Consider the following 20,193-nt stretch of genomic DNA (forward strand, 5'->3'; position numbering starts at 1 on the left):
TCTACATTGCACACAGAGACGGTATCTAACACCTGTGAAAGGTCACTTGGCCCTCTTGCATTAACCTACATGACAGTGTTGTACGTGTACAGTGTGTGCACAGTTGTTGTCATTTCTGAACCCCAGTATTGAGATTTTACAACTTTGAGCTATGGACAGGGAATGCACCATTTTGACTTTTCAGCCATGTTAGCAGTGTCTGTCCACTATTGTAGTCCAGACTTAACTGAAATTAAAATTAGAATAAACTTTTGGATTGATAGCCTTTGTGTTGACATCACGGCCATTTGTTATTGCCCGTCATTTTGACGGACAATGTTGCAAAATTTCCGTCATTTATTATTAGCCATCATTAAATTCAGCGAGTATATCTTCACAGAAAAAAGTGTTCATATACAGCTTTGTAACGTACAAAGTGGATCGGACTGAGCCACTCCGATCAGCCCTAGTGGCTGTACACATATCATCCAGAGATGTAGTCACTGCATCTAGCAAGCCACATGTCGGCTGCTTTACTACAGCTGTAGGAACCCAAAACAAACGGATTTTGCTGTGATTTGATGATGATCTGATTTGAAGGTGGTGGCAGGAGTGGATGGAGAGCTTTGTTCTGCGGTGCAGCCTCAGCTGTCCGTGCTGGACCCACAGTGGCCAACGTGCTGTGTGCTCTCCGCTCACCTGGGACTTGATCCCAGTTATAAGCAAGAGACTGCTGCTCTCTGCTCCCCCCTCTTTGCACCTACTAGGCTTCTAGTGACACAATACTCACACGAGGTTCATTCCAGGTCCTGCAATGATTGTTTTTAAGAAATCTTACAAGCTATTATTTTTCTGCTTTTCCTCACTATATATTTTTTCACCCACCTGCAACACATCTACTGTTGATCAGAAATGTTCATTTTCATGACCCGGCCCGCCTGAACCTCCCGATGATCTACAGCTTTTCTCAACGCTTGAAGTGAGCGGCACGACTCTTGCACACAAAAAACAAGGTGCTGCCTGTGAAGATGAAGTAATTGCTAGCAGGACACCTGTGTTTCCTGATTATGTGTGTGTGTGTGGGTGGCTGTGTCAGGACATGCCACATAACACTTGGATCAATGGTTGGGAAAATGTGGAAGGGAAGAGAATAGCTATCTTTTCAGTGACTACTGTTAAGTGTCTCTTGGGCGAGACACTTAACCTTCTCTGCTCCACTGGAGCGTGCTTCGGTTGCCAGCAACAGCAGAGTGTAGTTTATTTTTGAATAAAGATGTAATGTGGTTTTGAAAAGCATTAAGAATGAATCCACTGGTCTGATCCACTGGTGTGATCCATGAATGATCCACATGAGTGATGTGAGGATAATGTGTGCTCTGTGTCTCCTCTCCCAGATGAAGACTGTGAGTGTAGCGCTGGTGTTGTGTCTCAACGTGGGAGTGGACCCTCCTGATGTGGTCAAGACCTCCCCCTGCGCCAGACTGGAGTGCTGGATAGGTGAGTCCACACAGACATGCCAACATGAATGCAACCTAGGTAACCTAGAAATGCGAAAGTCCAGTGTTTGGTTTATTTGTTCAGCGCTACTGTAGAAACACAGCAGTGCAACATGGCGGACTCCGCTTCGTATGTACCGGTAGGTATAAACGGCTCATCTAAGTAACAAAAAGAAAACTAGCTTCAGATGGTTATACACTAATGAAAACATAGTTATGAATATTATACTCTATTTCAGCCTACTAACTGTTTCTTTAAATATGATGTGTACATTCTAAACTGTACTGCCTGCTGCCTTTTCTCAGGCACGAGTGTTAAATTGTGTGATTGATGCAAATGCACAAACTCACTGTCTACGACTGGGGTCAAAAGTAGCACTCCTTCTTTCGAACGTACCGGTATTAGAGATGCACCGACCGACCGGTTGCCGATAAGAGCGGTTTTCAGCTGATCGTCCGTGTGCCCACGTGTGCTACTGCATAATAATTTTACGCGAATTACGCAAAGGTAGGTTATAATACTATCAAGACTGTGTTCAAATGTAATCTTGTAAAATTTTGTTTTTGGAGAGAGATTTGAATAATTACAATTGTTTGAAGGAGATATTATCAATTTACTTTAACTTCCTAATACTAGTACTTACCAGCTAATAATACAAAACTAAAACTACAAATGCAGAGTTTTCTAGTAATCAAAGCAAGTATTGAAATAAAAGGCAGTCTAACGGCACCGTAAATGACATTAATATAAACACAATAACACAAAATCAGACGCATACTAGCATGTTTTTATCTTTTTAAAAAGCGCTACAACAATGCAGTGAAGCAAAGAGAAAGTAGGAGAAAAAGAGACAAAGAATATAGCGCAATATTCACAACAGGTGTTACATACGGTAATTGCATATCGTTGTTGTCGTGGAAATGTGAGAACCTCACCTGTTTCAGTAGTCCACCTCATCCTGAAGACGACAACATAAGGTATGCCTAGTTAGGACATGTAGTGACTATATATCTATATATATACCAAAAGCCTGTAAAGAAGAAGTGTGACAATAAGCAGGAAATCATAGGGTTGTTGGGTGGTGGTAAAGCATGCAATACTAGTGTGAAATGAAAGTTGATAGTAAAAGTTAGCTGTTACTTTGTAACATTTAGGAAACTTCTCATGGGGACTCAATTCATAAGGCCTCTGTCAACTAAGGATGAAGCAGTCTGCCCCCACCCACCAGAAGCACACAACATGACACAGAACAAAAACAAAAGTAACATCTCCGTTGAATGGGAAAACCTCAAAACCATTGTTGAGCTCCCCGGAGGCTGCTTGACTTTTTGGAGTGTGGAGAGCACATAAAAGAGGGAACTCAGTTCAAAGTTTCTGAAACTTTCTCGGTGGCTGCTGAGAACGCTAACATTGTGCAGACCTGCCACTTGGTTTTTGAGACGGTGTTTGAGACATTCAATTTGAGCTGTCCTGAATTTATATTCTGCTATTCTTCATGCCATATTGGTTTACTCTCATCATTATGTCAACCTCAGAGGCTACTGCTTTTTCTCTCCAAACTCTGCTTTCGATTTAACCAAGACGTAATCCTTTGATGCTGAGATTATAAACAATAATTTACCTCTATAATCATGGCATGGAAGTGTTTTCTTACTCAAATATTGATAAGTTGATTATTTGGATGACTTCATTTTGCTGGAACCAATTGACAGCAATGGGAATGTGTGTGGTGAATAATATAATTATGTTAGATTTGTCAGCTCCAGATTGAACGAGAGTGTTTTTGCTCTGCTGTGACTGTCGTGTGCGATCGCAGTGTGTTTACACTCTGTGTTTTCTTGCCAGATCCTCTGTCGATGAGTCCACAGAAAGCCCTGGAGACCATCGGGGCCAATCTGCAGAAGCAATACGAAAACTGGCAACCCAGGGTGAGTCGGTTCACATGAACCAGCCTCCCTCCTCTTGAACGTGCTTATAATGATACATAGACCACATCCACTAACTCATTCACACCACTGTAAGATGCATACAGAGTTTAATCAAATAAGGCTTCCAATAAAACACTTAGAAATTTTAAATTTTCCAAGACTTGACTGTGGTCATATCATATTATTACTTATGGGTTTTTGGCTTCCCTTGAGCCATTCTCATGTTTTTTCAACAATGTTTCAGAGATCGTTTTATAGATGTTGGCAGACTATCCAGAGTATCAGATTTTTGCCAACTCTGTGAACCTTACTAATGGTAGTCACCCTTCCCAGTACTTTATCAGAAGGTCTTTTAACACACAGTGGCTTCTGTTGATTCTAAACGTGTTTTCTTTGGGTATCACTTCAAAGGCATCTGTTTCTAGTCTCTGGGTTCAAGTGCTACAAACACAATCCCGTGCAGATCATTCCTACGTAATGCTGTGAGAACTTGGCAGACAAAACATTGTGATGTATGTGAGAAAGACAGTGACTGCAGCTGTCATGGTAACTCTGTGCCTCCTACGTTATTCCCTGTGTTTACGTTTAGTAATCATTTGAATATGTAATAGGGTGAATGGGTTTATTATAGATATTCAATTGTGTCAGCTTTAATGGATTCCTTTATGCATTTTTCCAACAAAGCACAGATGCATCATTTGTTCTTGAAAATTTAGCTGTTAGAAGTTTATTTGTTTACATGCATTCATATCATTGCCAGCAGTTGCAGCTGTTTGCAAGCTCAGTGTTTTCCCAGAGGCTACTGGGTCTGTTGGAAAAGACATATTTTGCTGAAGAAAAGACTGAATTGTGCTCTAAAACCAGGGAACAAGGAAAAGAACATAACTGCTCGGGCTACAGGAAATATTATCTATGCAGATGACTGTCTACATTCTAAGTGGCCAGTGTTTTAGAGCGCTTTTGTAGAGTGCTGCAAGAATGAGTCCTATAGCCCGTAAATGAGTTTGCATTGTTGCTCTTCCAATTCTCTCGACTCAGTCGGTGGGATTTTTGAATGGGTTTTTGGTCAGATGCCCGATTTTAACATTTATTCTACGACAGAATATGTTAGCAAATACCCAACTTGTGAATTTTTAAGCTTTTACGTTAAAAAGACTAAATCATACTACTCAACGTCATCGCGCTGAACACTAGTCCGCCTTTAGCTTTGTGGTGGTGACATTAAATCATGTGACTGTTGTTGCACTGATGACTTCTGGTGACTAGTAGTTATGTTGAATACACTTATAAGTCGCTTTGGATAAAAGCGTCTGCTAAATGACTGTTACGTAATGTAGTGTCGTTCATTTATACCCTAAAGTCCGCTTTATACTTCTGACGATTGTGTTTACGCTTCAAATATCATAAAAAGTGGAGTTAATTTGTGGAGATTATAACTTGGAAGTTTAATACATTTGTTTGCCACAGAGCTACATGCCGAGGTGGCCGGGTTCACACAAAGCTCAGAACTCGGTGAGATCTGGACAGCATACGGGTAGAATCCCAACAGTTTATCAAACGTACGTCCTGCATCCTCTTCCTCCTCGCAAGAGCAAATGGGAGGAGAGGAGAAAAACGGTTCCGATCCGGCGCATCCAATCACAAAAGTCCCATTTGAAAAGTGTCACCACAACTTTTGTCCCACTGGCTCCTCAAATTCAAGATGTATCTAGCTGAATGAGTGCTTGGCAGACACACACACATGACGGGGATTGTTACAAACAGCAGGGAGACCTCACACACCTCACTGACGCTCCGAAGTGAATGTGAAAGTTACTACTTGAGGATCCACCATGAGCATATTAGCATTTAGTATTTAACCACACCTAGCATACACCTGTTGATCGCGCAACATCTCTTCTATCCGGGTCACTTATCACAATGTTTCCCAAACTTTGTTTCTGAAGAGCCACTTACAAAATGACAAACCATTGCGACCCAATTCACAATACATTTTACGTCGGTATTATAAAGTTAGAGTGCAGAATGTATTTGTGGTTTAAGTCGATGATGCTGCATGGTGGTGTTTACCATGTTACCTGGTCCTGGCCTGACATTTTGACTCTTTCATATCCTTTTCTCTAGTCTTCTTGCTATTTCAAATATGTGTCTTGTGGGAAGTGACGGGGGGGGGGGGGGGGGGGGGGAAGCAAACACTGGAAATGTGATTCGAGCAGTTGTTGCATTTCCAGATATTGGATTTGAATTGCATTTCAAACTACCTGTGAATATGTTTTATATCCGGGCAGAAAGGATTGGATTTAATCTTATGTTGAGACTTTGTAACAAAATCTCTTATTGGTATTAGAAAGTCAGATCTCCGCTGTATGTGGGACGGGTTGATGTTGATGGAGGGTTCTTTTAAAGCAGATCTAGAGAGGCAGAGCTGAAAGGCAGAAGGTGAAAAAGATACAAGGTGGTGAGGACAACTATAGCGGCATCGTAGCCGGTGAGTTGCCTCAGCGTCAAAGTGGATATCATCTTGTTGCTTGGAACTGTAGAACGCTCCACAGCCATTTAAAAACAGCTTATATGAGGATGTGAAAGTAAAAAACACAAACAATGTTTGGCTGTTTGGTAAGATAGTACAGAAGTAAAACATGAGGTAAGAGGAGGTGGAGGGATGGACGTCTCTGGAGAGAGCAGCCAAAGGAATGTAGGCTTGGTTGACCCTGGAGGTCAGCAGTGAATGGTGATGGGAGTGCAGGAGGAGGAGTGGGAGGGTGAGAAAGCTGTTCCTTTTTTCAGGCTGAGGATTCACAGCTCTGCAGCATCTCACCACAGAGCTTTGTTCGCCAACACACCTTACATAAACTGATGACAAAGCAATCAATTACACAGCAGCTATTTACCTGCTTGGCCACCGCAATGAGAAATGTTGTTACAAGTTAGTTTTAGGTGGGTGGAGTTGCTAAACATTAGGCCGAAGAGAAAATGTTAAATCTATTTTGTCACATTTTCCTTGTGTCGGGATGCAGTTGAGCTGCCCAGAGGGTTAAGCTGTGCCAACCTGCCATCACGAATCCATTTCTGAACTCTCGCATTAACTCTCATGGCCATAAAACGCAGTGAAAGGCAAAAAGTCTTTGCCTTTGTCCATTCACTTTCTTCACAAACACTACATCACAATATCTACCTCTTGTTGGGTTGAAGTTAAGAGCTCTGATAGCAGATTGTCTAACATACTGTCCAGCAGTCTCTGTGATGAAACCCAACTTAAATTAGCTCAGTGAACCGGATACAGCTCATCTTCATAACACCAGAAGCTCCTTTATTTTATACTTGTATACCGGTACATGTTTTTACCTTTTTAGGAGATTTACATCATTGATAGATATGACAGAACAAACAGTCATAATCCAGTGGACCCTTTATATCACAATTACACGATATGTGTGTGATTGTACTGCAAAGATTCAAGAAACAAATAAGATAAATCAAGTATTAATTAAAATAAAAAAGTTCCTAATGCCTACTTATGAATGACATTAGCAATCAAGATGCTGGAAGGATAGAAAGGATAGATTCTCCACATAATTACTGAAGGGAAACTAGACCTAAACTGTTGACATTTTAAAGTGATAAATTTAAGGTGAACCTCAATTTGAAGACTGATCATAACTTCTTTGATCTCTTGTGTCAAAGCAGGAGGGCAGGCCGCCTTCCAGCAAACACAGCTGCTGCTAAATCAACCAAGAAGGAAATCTCCAGCATTCTCACTTTAAAGCAACTTAGTGCAGCCTTGAAAAGGATGCCCATGCTCTCAGCCAGCCTTAGTGCCGCTACACAATCACAATCAGGTTCTACATGGTTAGAATTTTTGATACCCAGATATCATTGTTTATTTTAACTTTAGTGTTTGTTGTCTCCTCATTTTTCTTTTTTATAATCCAATTGGCAGTTTAAGTCGGAGCGGGTCTGGATATTTCTTTTGCCAGCATGGGTGTCATTGCGTCATAAAGGCAGCCCGATGTCTTCAGTCTCTCACTGAAAAACTGCTAATGTTGCCGGTCAGAAACATGTGATTGCTAAGATGGCAACATGTGGTTAAGTTGCAACATGTAAAATAAACATCAAAGAAAACTTGCTGAACTGGTTTTAAAAATAGCAAAATCAACACACACCCACTCATTTGTACAAGTGTTGGATTTTTGTATTTGTGATTCAGACTACTTGCTCTGTCTTACAAAGCAAAGACTCTCCTTCTATATGTGGGGTTGTCCTTCGCAACCTTTTTTATATGAAGTGCCATTTTACAATGAAAATTGGGTGCTGTTGTGTCGGAGTATTTTTACGAGTAGGAGTACATGAGCACAGTAAAGCATTGATACTCGATATCCGGTACCAATATTGGTACATTCCCATTTCAGTGTGTATAAATTCTTCATTCAGTTTATTTGTCTTTGTTGTTGTTGTCCAAAGACGGCCTTTTCTTTGCTGCCTGTGCCATTATGGAGTGTGGCTGTATGGTGTTACATTATGTGCCAGACTGGATTCAACCGTGTACTGCTTTTGTTTCACACAGACACATCAACAAAGACGAGTCGCTATTCAGATGCTTCTCTTTGAGCTTTCCGTCTCAATGTCTTCTCTGCCCTCCGATTCCCTTTCAAGCTTTGCTTGTTCTCTTTCATTTTCTCTCTCTGCGTGTCACCCCTTTTTTCTCTCTCTCTCTTTCTGCTTTTTGTTTTATGATTGAAATTTGTGAATTTAAAATTCTACCCTCTTAACCTGCTCGATGTTTGGTAGTCACTGAGATGAAAAGCAGGGCGCTTGTCTTGTCAATTGGTCATTTCAAAGTCACGCAGTAGTAGGAACATGTTTGAGCTGACGGACAGGTTTACGCCACATCTCTGGTCAGTATAACCGTCATCTCTCCTTTGGTCTGTGTTACTGCGGTGTCCTCCATCTCTCTATACATCTAACTCTCATATCTGGCTGCAGCCGGTGAACCCCTGTTGTCCACTTCACTAACTGTCTCTGCATTATGTATCAGTGAGCTGCAGCTCAAACACTTGGCTACTGATCAGCTCTGAGGTCTTCTCTTATCCCCCTGGAAATGTTAAGGCCACAACTTCTGGACACAGGGAGAAATCCCCCCCCCCCCCTGCAGCCATGCTGTCTCAATCGCCTCCAAAACACAACAGCAGGTTAAAGTAAAAATCAAATGGATTTATTATCCAAGAAGCATAAAAACAGATAGTTACAAACCGAATTAACAAAACAAACCTATATATAAAATCAAATGTGAGATCCAATCCGAGCCACCCAGAAGGCTGTTCTGCCTCCTCGGTGGCCAGCAGAAGATCTCAAAACCCCCCAGAGTTTCAAACACTTTGTCCCCTCAAAGTTGCATTCCTCAGCTCATCGATCAGCTCACTGATTAGCTGAAGTCCAACAAGCCCCACTTCACACCTCTCCCTGCCACTTTCACACCACCCCCACTCCAGCACATTCCTCAAACCCCATCTCACAGACACTTAATGCATGAAATAAAACTTAAAACCCTCACAATTCCCCCTTTACTCACTCTTCAGAGTGAGTACATGAAACAGTTGTATCCATCAATGCATCATCCACTCATAACTGGTTGCCCTGTATATTAAAAGCATTTATAACAGTTCTCGTGTAGCATTGCTAAAGTAAGTACAAGCTGTTGAGGGAAAGGGATTATTCTTTACACATAGGTGTCATCATGATGTGTAAGCAGAATAGGTGTTACAAATGACATGCTAAAAAACAGGAGACAACACATTGTGCCTCTAAGGTCACATAGTTCTGGGTGTTTCTTCGTCGTCCAATGGTGGGGAATTTGCTTTTCACTCATGTAAGTGTGTATCACTGTCAAAAAGTTCAGTTGAGTCTGTGAGTGCAGTGACTGTTCAGGTAGCTCGTTCTCGTGTGGGTGGTGAAGAGAACTGTCCATGACTCTGCTCAGCTTGCCAGTGCCTTTGTCCTTTCCGGTTGGGGGTTGTGGAGTGGTTTGGGGGAAGGGGGGGTTAATGAAGCCGCTGTCTCAGTGGGTGTAACCAGCTCTGCTGCCAGGATCATCGGTGTTTTTTAAGTCAGTGAATTGAGTCTGACTTGCTGCCAGTCAGACATGTCCTTTCACACCATTCCTGGTCCTCGTACCAGAACACATGTGCAATCTCCACCTTTTACAACTCAGATTGTGTGGGAGACAGAGAAACAGAGACAGCAGTATATTTTGTCCAACAAACTCATTATACATTTCACTTCTCTCTCTTCTCTAAGCACACTCCAAGTTGATCACATTTTAATTGGCAAAAACTGCCTTTTTCAAGGAACCCCAATTTAGTCCACCCTTATATTTGCCTCTGGTTTAACAGGCTATTTAGCTTTATCAGACCCGAAGACATTTCTCCAGTCCGCCCGACTCCACCAAATGCCTGTTATCCTACTTCTCCGAATCACCCACACGATTGCTTCTAAACAGTAAGCTGAGCTCGACCCGAACAACACGCCGCTTTAAGCCCCTTCAGCCACAAGTATCCAGTCCGCCAAGCTACAAAACACTGCTTTTAAACAAGTTATCTTGCTGACCCAGCAATGCACAAACTAAGCCAGAGCGTCTCCCAGCCTATGCACGCCAGTCCGCCAAGCAAACAACCGTTTATTAATCCAATGTGGTGATTTTTATTTTATTTTTTCGCTGTATTCTCCATATCACATTGCGGGACTCTAACCCGGCCTCTCTGAGGTCTTATTTAGCGTGGGACTCCAACCCCGCCTCGGGACTCTAACCCGGCCTCTCTGAGGTCTTATTTAGCGTGGGACTCCAACCCCGCCTCGGGACTCTACCCCGGCCTCTCTGAGGTCTTATTTAGCGTAACTTTCAGGAGAATGCACTTTTCCAGCTTCAGGTTACTCTGCGGCCTTTCTCTGTGCCCAGATGCGGCCCTCAGGGTCTATGCGGTCCGTGAACACTTTCGGCTAAGATTACCAAAACAGATTTTTATTAAAATGGCTCTGCTCACCTTTTATTCGTGTACACTCCGAAAGTATCCGCGGTCCCACATCCCCGTCTTAGAGTTCGTCAAGTCCCATCTGGGGTGCCAAATTTGTTAAATGCCACAACTTCTGGACACAGGGAGAAATCAATTTTTCGTATTAGGCTTTATCAATAAAGTGACTTGACTATCTGTAATGGCAGCATGTTGACACATTTTACTGTGTTTATTTGGTCTTTTTGTGTTCAACCAAATGGGGAAAGCGATAGAAGTGTTGGCTACGTTTGTTTTTCTCAGTACAGGTGTTCAAAGGGGCCCTCCGCTGATTTTACACACAAAGCTCATCATGAAGAGGTCTTCTCAGTCTGTGAGAATAAATTAACTAATGACATTTTGGATGCACATGGATGTGAACTGCAACTTGAATGGCTATTAAAGGCATACAACCATGAGGCGGTCATTGTAGTTCTCCCATACAGCAAGATGCAAACAGCTGGAATTGGCAGAGGAATTTCGAGCAGTGTGTGACTAAAGACGATCCCCGTCTAGAAGAGTTTGTGAAACTGTCTAGTGCAGCGGTTCCCAAACTTTTTAGGCCGCGCACCCCCTTCTACATCCCGACCGGGTTCGCGCACCCCCCCCCCCCCCTTAATAATAAAAAAAAAAAAGAAGCAACAGAGCCTTTTAAGCCTTCATAGCCGCATAAGAATCGGACCAATGAGAGAACGGTTTGCTCGCGCGTGGCATTTGTTTACAAGATTTAGTCCGCTGTTAAATGTTGCAGTGTGAACACAAACTGCAACATTGTATCATATTAATCCCTGAATCAGAACAAAGCAAACGAACTGAAGGTGTGAAAACGCCCTGAAACACTGCAACAAAGTTTCAATAACTTTCAGTGACACAAGGCGTCACTTTTAAAGAGCAATACGGATGCGAGGACACACGCACAGGCTCAGAGGCAGATTATCACATTTAATTTACAATTAATGAGCGACTAATGTAGCCAGGATGTCTTCGGACAAAGCATCGATGCGGCGCGACACAGTGTTGTTGGACACCGGGATCATGTCCAGCTTTTTTGCTTCTTTCTCCCCAATCATACATTCCACCATCTCTCTGGCAGCTGGCAAGCTCACGTCTTCGGCGATTGTGTGCGGTAGCCCCTTTCTCGCTATTCTGTAACCAGATATGAAGCCCGTAGTGCGTCATTTATAGACCCAACACATGAATGAGACTCCAGTTGTTTTTGGCTGTTTTGTAACTCCTCCAATTTCGATATAAACAATGTAAGGGGCTTTTGACTTGCACTGGCATGCTTGGTGTTCAGGTGGCGACGTAAATAAGAGCTTCAGACTGTTAGCCAGAACCTCACTGCACACCACGCACTGTGGCTTTGGGCAATCTGCGTTGCCAATCCAAGTGAAGCCCAGACACACATACTTTTCATCATATTTCCTCTTTTTTTCCCAGTCTGCGCCGTCTCATCTTCCTCTGGCTCGATTTCTTCTCCCGGTCTCTCCCCAACGCACCTCTCCGTTCCCCTCGCCTCCGATTCCTCTCTCTCTCTCTGTCCCTCTCCTCTTTTACGACTGATAGCTTCAGATGTCCCACCTGACAGTTTTTAAATTAAAATTACATTTTTTTTTTATATTTAATATTATTACACCATCAGACCGCCATTACACTTTTCCTCTCGCGCACCCCCTAGAGGCAGCTCACTTTGGGAATCCCTGGTCTAGTGTATTGTGTATTGACCCTTTATTTTGGACAGTGGGTCCAGTAATTAACTAGGTGTCGATGAAAGTGTGACATGAAATTAGGAACACATACACACCGTGTAATGGCTGCTTGTAATATTGTAATAATTATATTTTTAATGGATACTGAAGCAATGATGAGATTATCTTTTTCATTTCTAAAATGTATGTTCGGTGTTTTGTGTAAAGGACTGTTATCTTTTCATGAAATGTCAGTTTCACAACAACAGAAGAATTTCCCATGCCTGTCCTTGATGACAGAGATAATGGTTATTGGTTGAAGTCTCTACATCACGTGGAAAAAAATCATGTGAGGATAACAACAACAACCAAAATCATGTGAGGATAACACACGTGTGCAGCTGTGACCAGCAATAGGGAAATGTGGTTTGGTCACATCTAGTGTGCCAATCATGTTCACACATTTTATTTCTGTTATTCATTTTGACAAATAAAAACAATATCCTGGCTGATTCAGTAAAAAAAATATGTTGATCTTTTGGTGGTTATAGAGCTTCAAGCCGAATAACCAACGCCACACGACCCAGTACATTATTCCCTCGGGGGACCCCTGACAGCTGCCAAATCTCCTGAATCCTATTTGAGTTTAATTGATGACCACCGTGTGCGGGACGCTGCGGAGTGAATAACGCAATGCACAAACGGTCTTAATGGTCTCCCCTAACTGCTCCTCGTGCCCTGAGGCCAATAGGAGCCACAGAGAAAACCATTAGCCCACTGGAAGACTTATGGACGGCCCACCAATACATCGATAAACAATGTGCCTTTGGGGAGGGCTACAGGTCAACGCTGCCATATGCTGGTGTATGTGCGCCATAAGAGAGGGAGATTATTGATCAGCTCTCTCACTGCTGCTGATCACCTCCTAAATATCCCACTATGGGGTCTCAAACTCATTTTCACTCTGGGCCACATCAGCATCATGGTTGCCCTCAAAGGGCCGGTTGTAAATGTAAGACTGTGTAAATGTAACTACTCCTAACATATTGGTAAATAACTCTCTGCATTTGATTATTGTTTATTCAAGTGTAAAAATATTGTACATGCAGTTATATAAATGTAAAAATATATTTAAGCACATTTCTGTTGACGTAAATCCTTTTTAATTTAGGGTTAAGAAACCCACATTACTCTATCAAAGATCAAACTATTAAAGAAAATAGCAAAGACAAATATCAAACAAGTTATTACAATAACTTTGTTCAATGCTTAAAATCCTTTCACTGGTGCGTTTACACAATCCCACATGAAGTATTTCATGTGTTGTGAAGCCACGTTTAAAGTAGTCTTCAATGTATTCGCAATACATTTCCATGTCAAATGTGCAGTAACCAGCCAAAGAGCTGCTTCTGTGACTGTTTAAGTATCTCATCATTTTGACTTTCTATCTCGTAACTTCGACTTTCTATCTCATCATTTTGACTTTCTATCTCAGAATTATGACTTTCTATCTCAGAATTATGACTTTCTATCTCAGAATTTCGACTTTCTATCTCATAAATTCGACTATGGGGATATTTTTATGATCAAGTCTAACTTTAAATTTCTTTTTATAGATATGTATATATTTATTTTTTTTTGCTGGCGGATTCGCGGGCCACATAAAATGACGTGGCGGGCCGGGAGTTTGAGACCCCTGCACTAAACTATAGTTTGGACGCCTCAAGCCATCTCGTGTTGATGGATGGATGGAGATTATCTCCAGTTTGTGGTGATATTGAGGTGATGCAGAATGCTTATTGTTCTTCTCAACTGCAGTAGAGGTATATGATCCACAGGGTTTTTCCTGACTGTGAACATGAGTGGTCGGCATACAGTAGGGATTCATTTTTTCACCGAAAATGAGACATTTTCTGTCACGGGAACATAAGCACACTACTCCTGGAAAATCCAGAGCATTTCGCCCTCCTTTGCTGGTGGACTATGAACAAATGTTAAGTGAGCGTGCCACGACCTATTGTTCCGCACTCCTAAACAGCCGAAAGAGCTGGACAGCCTGATTCTGGTTAGTAAAACTGAGATGAAATATTACTTTTAAAACCACATGGAGAGTTCGGTAAAAGCCCGATTCTGGACAGTAAGAGATCCCTTTAGTGCAGGGGTGTCAAACTCATTTTCACTCTGGGGCCACATCAGCATCACGGTCGCCCTCAAAGGGCCGGTTGTAAATGTAAGACGGTGTAAATGTAACTACGGTACTCCTAACATAGTTAGTTTAGTTTCCCGGGATATCTGTGACTTCCACAACACGTACTTCCAGTTGTGTGATTTCTCCTCCGCCATCGTTTCCTGTTGCTGGTGCAAAATGCATTCTGGGATATTTGGCTGTCCCAAGTACCGACAAGTCACCTCCGATGCATCCCGGGTAAAATGGGCAGAGCGAGCCACATCCGGGCATTAGGGCCGTGCTTGGCTCGATGTGAACTTTGAATTGGAACAGTACTTGGGCTGAGACTGATGACGTTTCAGTACAGAGAAGTACGCATGTTGAGAAACTTGTTGGAAATCCTCTTTATGGGCTGTTGCATCTCCTGTCCACCTGTTGTGATAGTTTTAATGTCGGCACACAGACAACATGCCATCTCATCACTTCGACTTTCTATCTCATAATTTCGACCATGGGGATATTTTTATTTTCACATCTAACTTTAAATTTTTGTAAAAAAAAAAAAAAAAAAAATTATTATTATTTTTTTTTGCTGGCGGATTCGCGGGCCACATAAAATGACGTGGCGGGCCGGGTCCGGCCCGCGGGCCGTATGTTTGACACCCCTGCTTTAGTGCTATCGTCACAGCGGAGCGTTTTCAAAACTATCCAGTTTTTGTTTTGCTTGTTCAACAGTTTATGGTTATCAAACACATTCAGAGACTATTTAAATACATGTTTTTATTCTCAGTTCTTATCATGGTGCTGGCTAAAACACTGCTCTACTAAGCTCGAGGTTGGGACCCAAAGTATGCTGCAGTTTTAGTTTTTTTTCAAAATATTTTACCTAATCAATAACTGTGTGAAGATTATCAATGCCAATACACAGACTTCCAAATATGGCACATCTGTATTGTACATGGCATCGTAGTCCTTGTTTGCTTTTAGTAGTGTTACAAAGCATAGAGAGTCTGAGTAGATCAACTTGATGCTTCATTGACAGTCTTGTCACAGTGTAGGGAAGCACCATGGCCAGATTGTTTTCGGCTCATTTTTTGTAACTACTGTAGCATTTATGTATCGCGGAATTAGCCAGCTAGCTAGCTAACTAGTGGACAGCTGGTTAGTTTGCTCGTTCCAAAATGAGCCGAACAGCGAGCTGGTTGCCAATGGTCTGGAGCTGCTAGGTTGAAGGGAATTCCGAGGCTTTTGGAAAAGCAAACAATAATAATTTATAACATGGGAACTGAATGATATTGATGGTAACATCAATGATAACATTAATAACAACTCTGTTCTATTAAGATGAGCTAGTTCCTGTTCCTTGCTATTAGTGCACAAAGCGTGTAATGACTCGCTCGTTGCCATGCTGCTGTGTCCACAGTGATTCACCTCTGTGTCTGCACTCAGCGAGCTAAAGTCTCTGCTGTGCTCAGAGACTAATGGCCAGTGTTTGTCTATTAATATTATTCTCATTCTTATTATTCTATCCTGATGCTCCTGCGCAAATATGTTGAAGACCTTATTATATGTGTGCATGTGTTGGCATGGACCTTGTGGAGAGGATGCAGAGCAGGAGGGGACAACACCGGAGGCCAAGATGTGACTCATCAGATAGAGCTTAAAGATTCACCACCTACAATTCATTTACAATTCTAGTGTGACTGCCTGACTGCAAGTGCATGCCAATCCAGAAAGCTTGCAGTGTGGCAGAGTGTGGGCACGGGTGCATTGTTGTGTTGAAGGACAATGGTGCAAATTGGAGGCAGATCCAATCAGAATCTGACTTTCTGAATTTAAACTGTGGAGGAGCAGGGTGTCCCGAATGACAAAAATCGCCCGTCCCTGCAGAAATGTACTTCACCCTGCTTTACCCTCTGTGCACTGATCGTCCAGAGCTACATGATCTGCATGTTTCTGTTCTTTATTTTTAACACAGCTTCACCCAGCCAGCCATAGAGGAAATTTGACATTCAAATTCTCTTTTCTTCTGTGCTTTGAGTTCAAATGTCTCTCAAAACTGTCCAATCCCCAGGCTACCGGCCAATGAAACTGTCGGTAGTATGGTGGTATGTTGAACTTTCAACATCAAGGTCAGACTTGATTGGTCAGCTTGTTGATATACGGACTTGTCACTAAAATGAGAATAGCTGGCCCACCTTAAAGGTCAGTACACATTAAGGGCGTCTTAGCCGATGATGTTGTTAAATTTGGGGCTAACCCCCTTCTCTTAATTCAGCAGTTGGCAAGCAACACACTGGAACTTTGCTTGAATCTTGAGGAGTTGTAGCATTAATTAATCAAGAAATAGCCTGAACTGTGCACTGGCAGTGAGCGATAGTGATATGTCTGTACATCACAGGTCACTGTGAACATTTGCCCTGTCAAGGAACTGATTAGTACACACACAAGTTTGACTTGTCCTCATTCTCTGCATATCAACCACTGAGTCAACTGTTACACATATAGATGAATGCACATGTCATGTAGCTGGAGAGTTTCTCCTTTCCTGTATGTTATCATACAAAGTATGATGACTTCAATAAACTGTGTGAACTGATTGTCTGGTTAGTAACTAGCTAACCGTTAGCACGCCGGCTTGGTAAGCTATTGTGACTCACTAGTGGTAGCATGTTCAGGGTTGATTTAGAATGTTAGTGGTCCCTGTCACCGGGCCTCTGACACCACCTATTTCACAAGGACATGTGGAGGAATTTTGCCGTGCCACTTTCTGGGGCGACTAGCAATTCCAGCGTGATCTCGTGAGAATCCCATGTTCCCATTGCCAACAAAGCATCCTATAATAGGGATTAATATCCTTGCTGCACTTGCACTGACAGACAAGAGTCTGTGTAATTATGAAACTGAGTGTACTGTATCTATACAGCAATGGCGAGCGGGATGTTAGTCACAGTTTTTCCTGTTTTGACATGAGAAAGAATTGAGAAGTAGCTGAACAGCGTGACTAGTGAATTGTAAGTAATGAGCTGTTTTGTCAGTCAGCTTGATGTAGATGTGGTGTTCTTTATTGCTGTAAACAATGATTGCTGTCGACACAGCAAATGTGCAGAGGCCTCCTTGTTCTTTTAACGACAGTTCAAATGATCAGGCTGCACGGATTGATAATAATTAAGTCTTTTTTTTATGCCTGAAGTGGCTTCAATTAAAGAGTGAGTTCTTCCAATTATGCACTTGGCAGATTGTGAGATCAGTCTTCGCGTCCCTCTCTAGTGCAGAATATGTCACAACACTGAGACATAGCACTCTCGTTTAGCTGCTACCCAGCATCCTTCACTCCCACTGTCAGTCAACTCGACTGTCCTTCACTTTGGCCCTGATTGCTAGTGAAAGTGGGGACCTGCACCTCTCACTTTACACTAATTAGTCGGACAGCTGTCTGTGTAGATCGTGAGTGTCCCCCTCAGTCTTCAACTACCATAACGGCTCCCTTGTCCCCCCCCCCCCCATCTCATTCTAATATCCAGCTCACCTTTCACGCTTTCTCTCCTCAGGCCGTGTGGCATGTCTGTATCAACGACCTGACCAGCAGTGGACTTTTAATGGAATCATTAAATCACATGATTTCTACTTCGCTGTCTGTCTAGTAAATGTAATCACACTTAACCCTGCAATAAAAAAAAAAGAAGCTTTTTTTTCATTGGCAGATGGTCACTGCTTGAGGATCCATAGATGTTGTGTGGCAGATTTCATTACTTTTTCTATGGGGGCAATCAAACACACATCTGGGAGATGTTAAATTATATGACACGTCTCCTTGTGTAGTGTGGATGCTCTAAGTGTTTTATTTTTTTATATTTCACCAGCACCACACTGGAATAAATTAACATCTCTGGTCTTGGTCATTTGTTTTCCTAATGGGATTAATGTGGGGAAATCTTACATGGTTTCTTATTTGTATACTTGGAGGAAAGAGTGCGTCTTGCTAATACTTGTGTGGTTGCAGTAAGTGATTCTGGAATATCCAAATTGTCTGGAGGAAACATTTAGGGTCACGTGAATGATCTGGCTCAGTGATCTGACTCATAGTCTCAAAAGTTTAAAACTCTTAAGAACACATTGCAATATTGCAATGTGTTGCAATTGATATATTGTCCGTTACACACTATTCTGCACCGTCATTCACCATTAAGTGAAGAAGACTGACAAGTAAACATGGATGTAAACAAAAATTGTCACAGTTTAGGTAGTTACCATATTCAAAAAGAGATACATTTTACCGGTTATGGAATCGATGGACTGGAATTAGCAAGGCCCTCCTGGTAACATTCACTATATAACATTGATCCGTATGGTGCTGATTCAATATATATTGAATCTGCATGTGCAATTTGATATCGAAGGTTTTTCTAGTGTTATTTCTTTCTCTTTGAAACAGGCAAACACATTTTCATTAGGGGGATAGAAAAGAAAAACCACTGCGGATGAACTATTGAAATGTTGAATAGGCTGTGACTCACTTCACTGAATGAGATACACTGGTGAAAAGCTTTTCTCGAGTCTTTGTTCTTCCTGTAATGCTGTCATGCATGGCCTTGATTTTCCAGACTCCCCACAGTAGCTGATTTAAAGTCGTGCTCAGACTACAGGAGTTTTTTAATCACAGTTTTAGAATGTAAACCAGTTGCTGCCCATTGGTGGTGATGGTAAACAATACCCAAGTAAGCTGGCAGACAATTATCCCAATAGTTAAGACTATTATCCACTGTTTTATATCTATGGAGCAATCCACCACCTCACATGACTGCACATGACCTCATGGGATGCAGATGTAAACAAAAAGGAGACTTCTGTGGTACAACAACTTGTGGTAGTAATGCTCCGCAGTGATAAAAAACAAAAGCAACCAGCTAAGTGAGTCTGGATGAGACAATGTTTGGAGAGATGAGGTCAACACGGATTGTCTATTCATCAGAGAGAAGTGGAGGTGAGACTTGAACAGTCAGTGTATACATTTGTCAATATCTAGTATGCCAGCTAATGCTAGCCTCAGGGGCTACAATGTTTACAGTTGTTGGGCAATACCGTCAGCTGCTCCGGCTTGTCTCTCTCATTGGCTATTGTGGTCCGGCTGTATTATTACTGACGTATCATGCAGATTTGACTCGTTTGAAATTAATCATGGTGGCCCTGATGAGTCTGCATCAGTTTGGAAGGATTAAGACTGGATCTTTAATCTCCTCACATTACCACGTAATCCAAGCCAATCATCGGTACCGACGAACGTCCCAGACCAGATTTCTCCTCTGATTGTGGGGTAGTGGTGACACTCCTGTAGTCTGTGCTCGGCTTAAGCCTCCTCCTCTGCAATCTTTCCATGATAGTGTGCCTGTAGTTATGCCTTTCCTGGACATTATGCTGATTTTGTACCTAATTAAATGTGTTCACACCACAGAAACGGCACCCTGCTGAAGAGCTCAAGTCTGTGAACCATATTAGACCTTCTTCTAACATAAGGGAGTCAGGGAAATCCTCCCAAAAACCATAAAGCCCAGCCATGCAGTGTTTTACAGGGTTTCTTTCTTCTTCCCTGTCCCTCAGCTTCATTAAAAGGAAGGGAGAGTATTTTTAGGATTAGGGGGATTTGTAGACTGCTGCTGGCAGTGGACAATTGATCATTATACATCTTCTCTGCACTCCGCTACTCCGCTTCCCCCTCCTCTCTCTCATTTTCTCATTGTGCTTTTCTTTTAGGCCACGCACTCACTGAAACTCTCATCTTCCCTCCTCTGTTACTGTGCCATCTTTTATTCTCTGTGGAACAGGGACAGGGCTTAAAAGTATTAATGAAGTAATGCATGAAGCTCAAAAATCTCAGAGGTCTAATCTCCATG

The 20,193-nt window shown here is 42.2% G+C and overlaps 1 protein-coding gene across 3 annotated transcripts in view; it reads left to right on the forward strand.

Annotated features, from left to right (window-relative positions):
- The window catches only part of rptor (regulatory associated protein of MTOR, complex 1), a 152,387-nt gene that overhangs the window by 12,152 nt on the left and 120,042 nt on the right, over positions 1-20,193 (forward strand). For all 3 annotated transcript variants that reach the window (XM_079277759.1, XM_079277761.1, XM_079277760.1), the window contains exons 3-4: positions 1,374-1,476; positions 3,322-3,404. In XM_079277759.1, the coding sequence (XP_079133885.1) occupies positions 1,374-1,476; positions 3,322-3,404 (186 nt within the window). The remainder of the gene's footprint in view (positions 1-1,373; positions 1,477-3,321; positions 3,405-20,193) is intronic.

Source organism: Melanostigma gelatinosum (assembly GCF_949748355.1).
Source record: "Melanostigma gelatinosum genome assembly, chromosome: 11".
NCBI lineage: Eukaryota > Metazoa > Chordata > Actinopteri > Perciformes > Zoarcidae > Melanostigma > Melanostigma gelatinosum.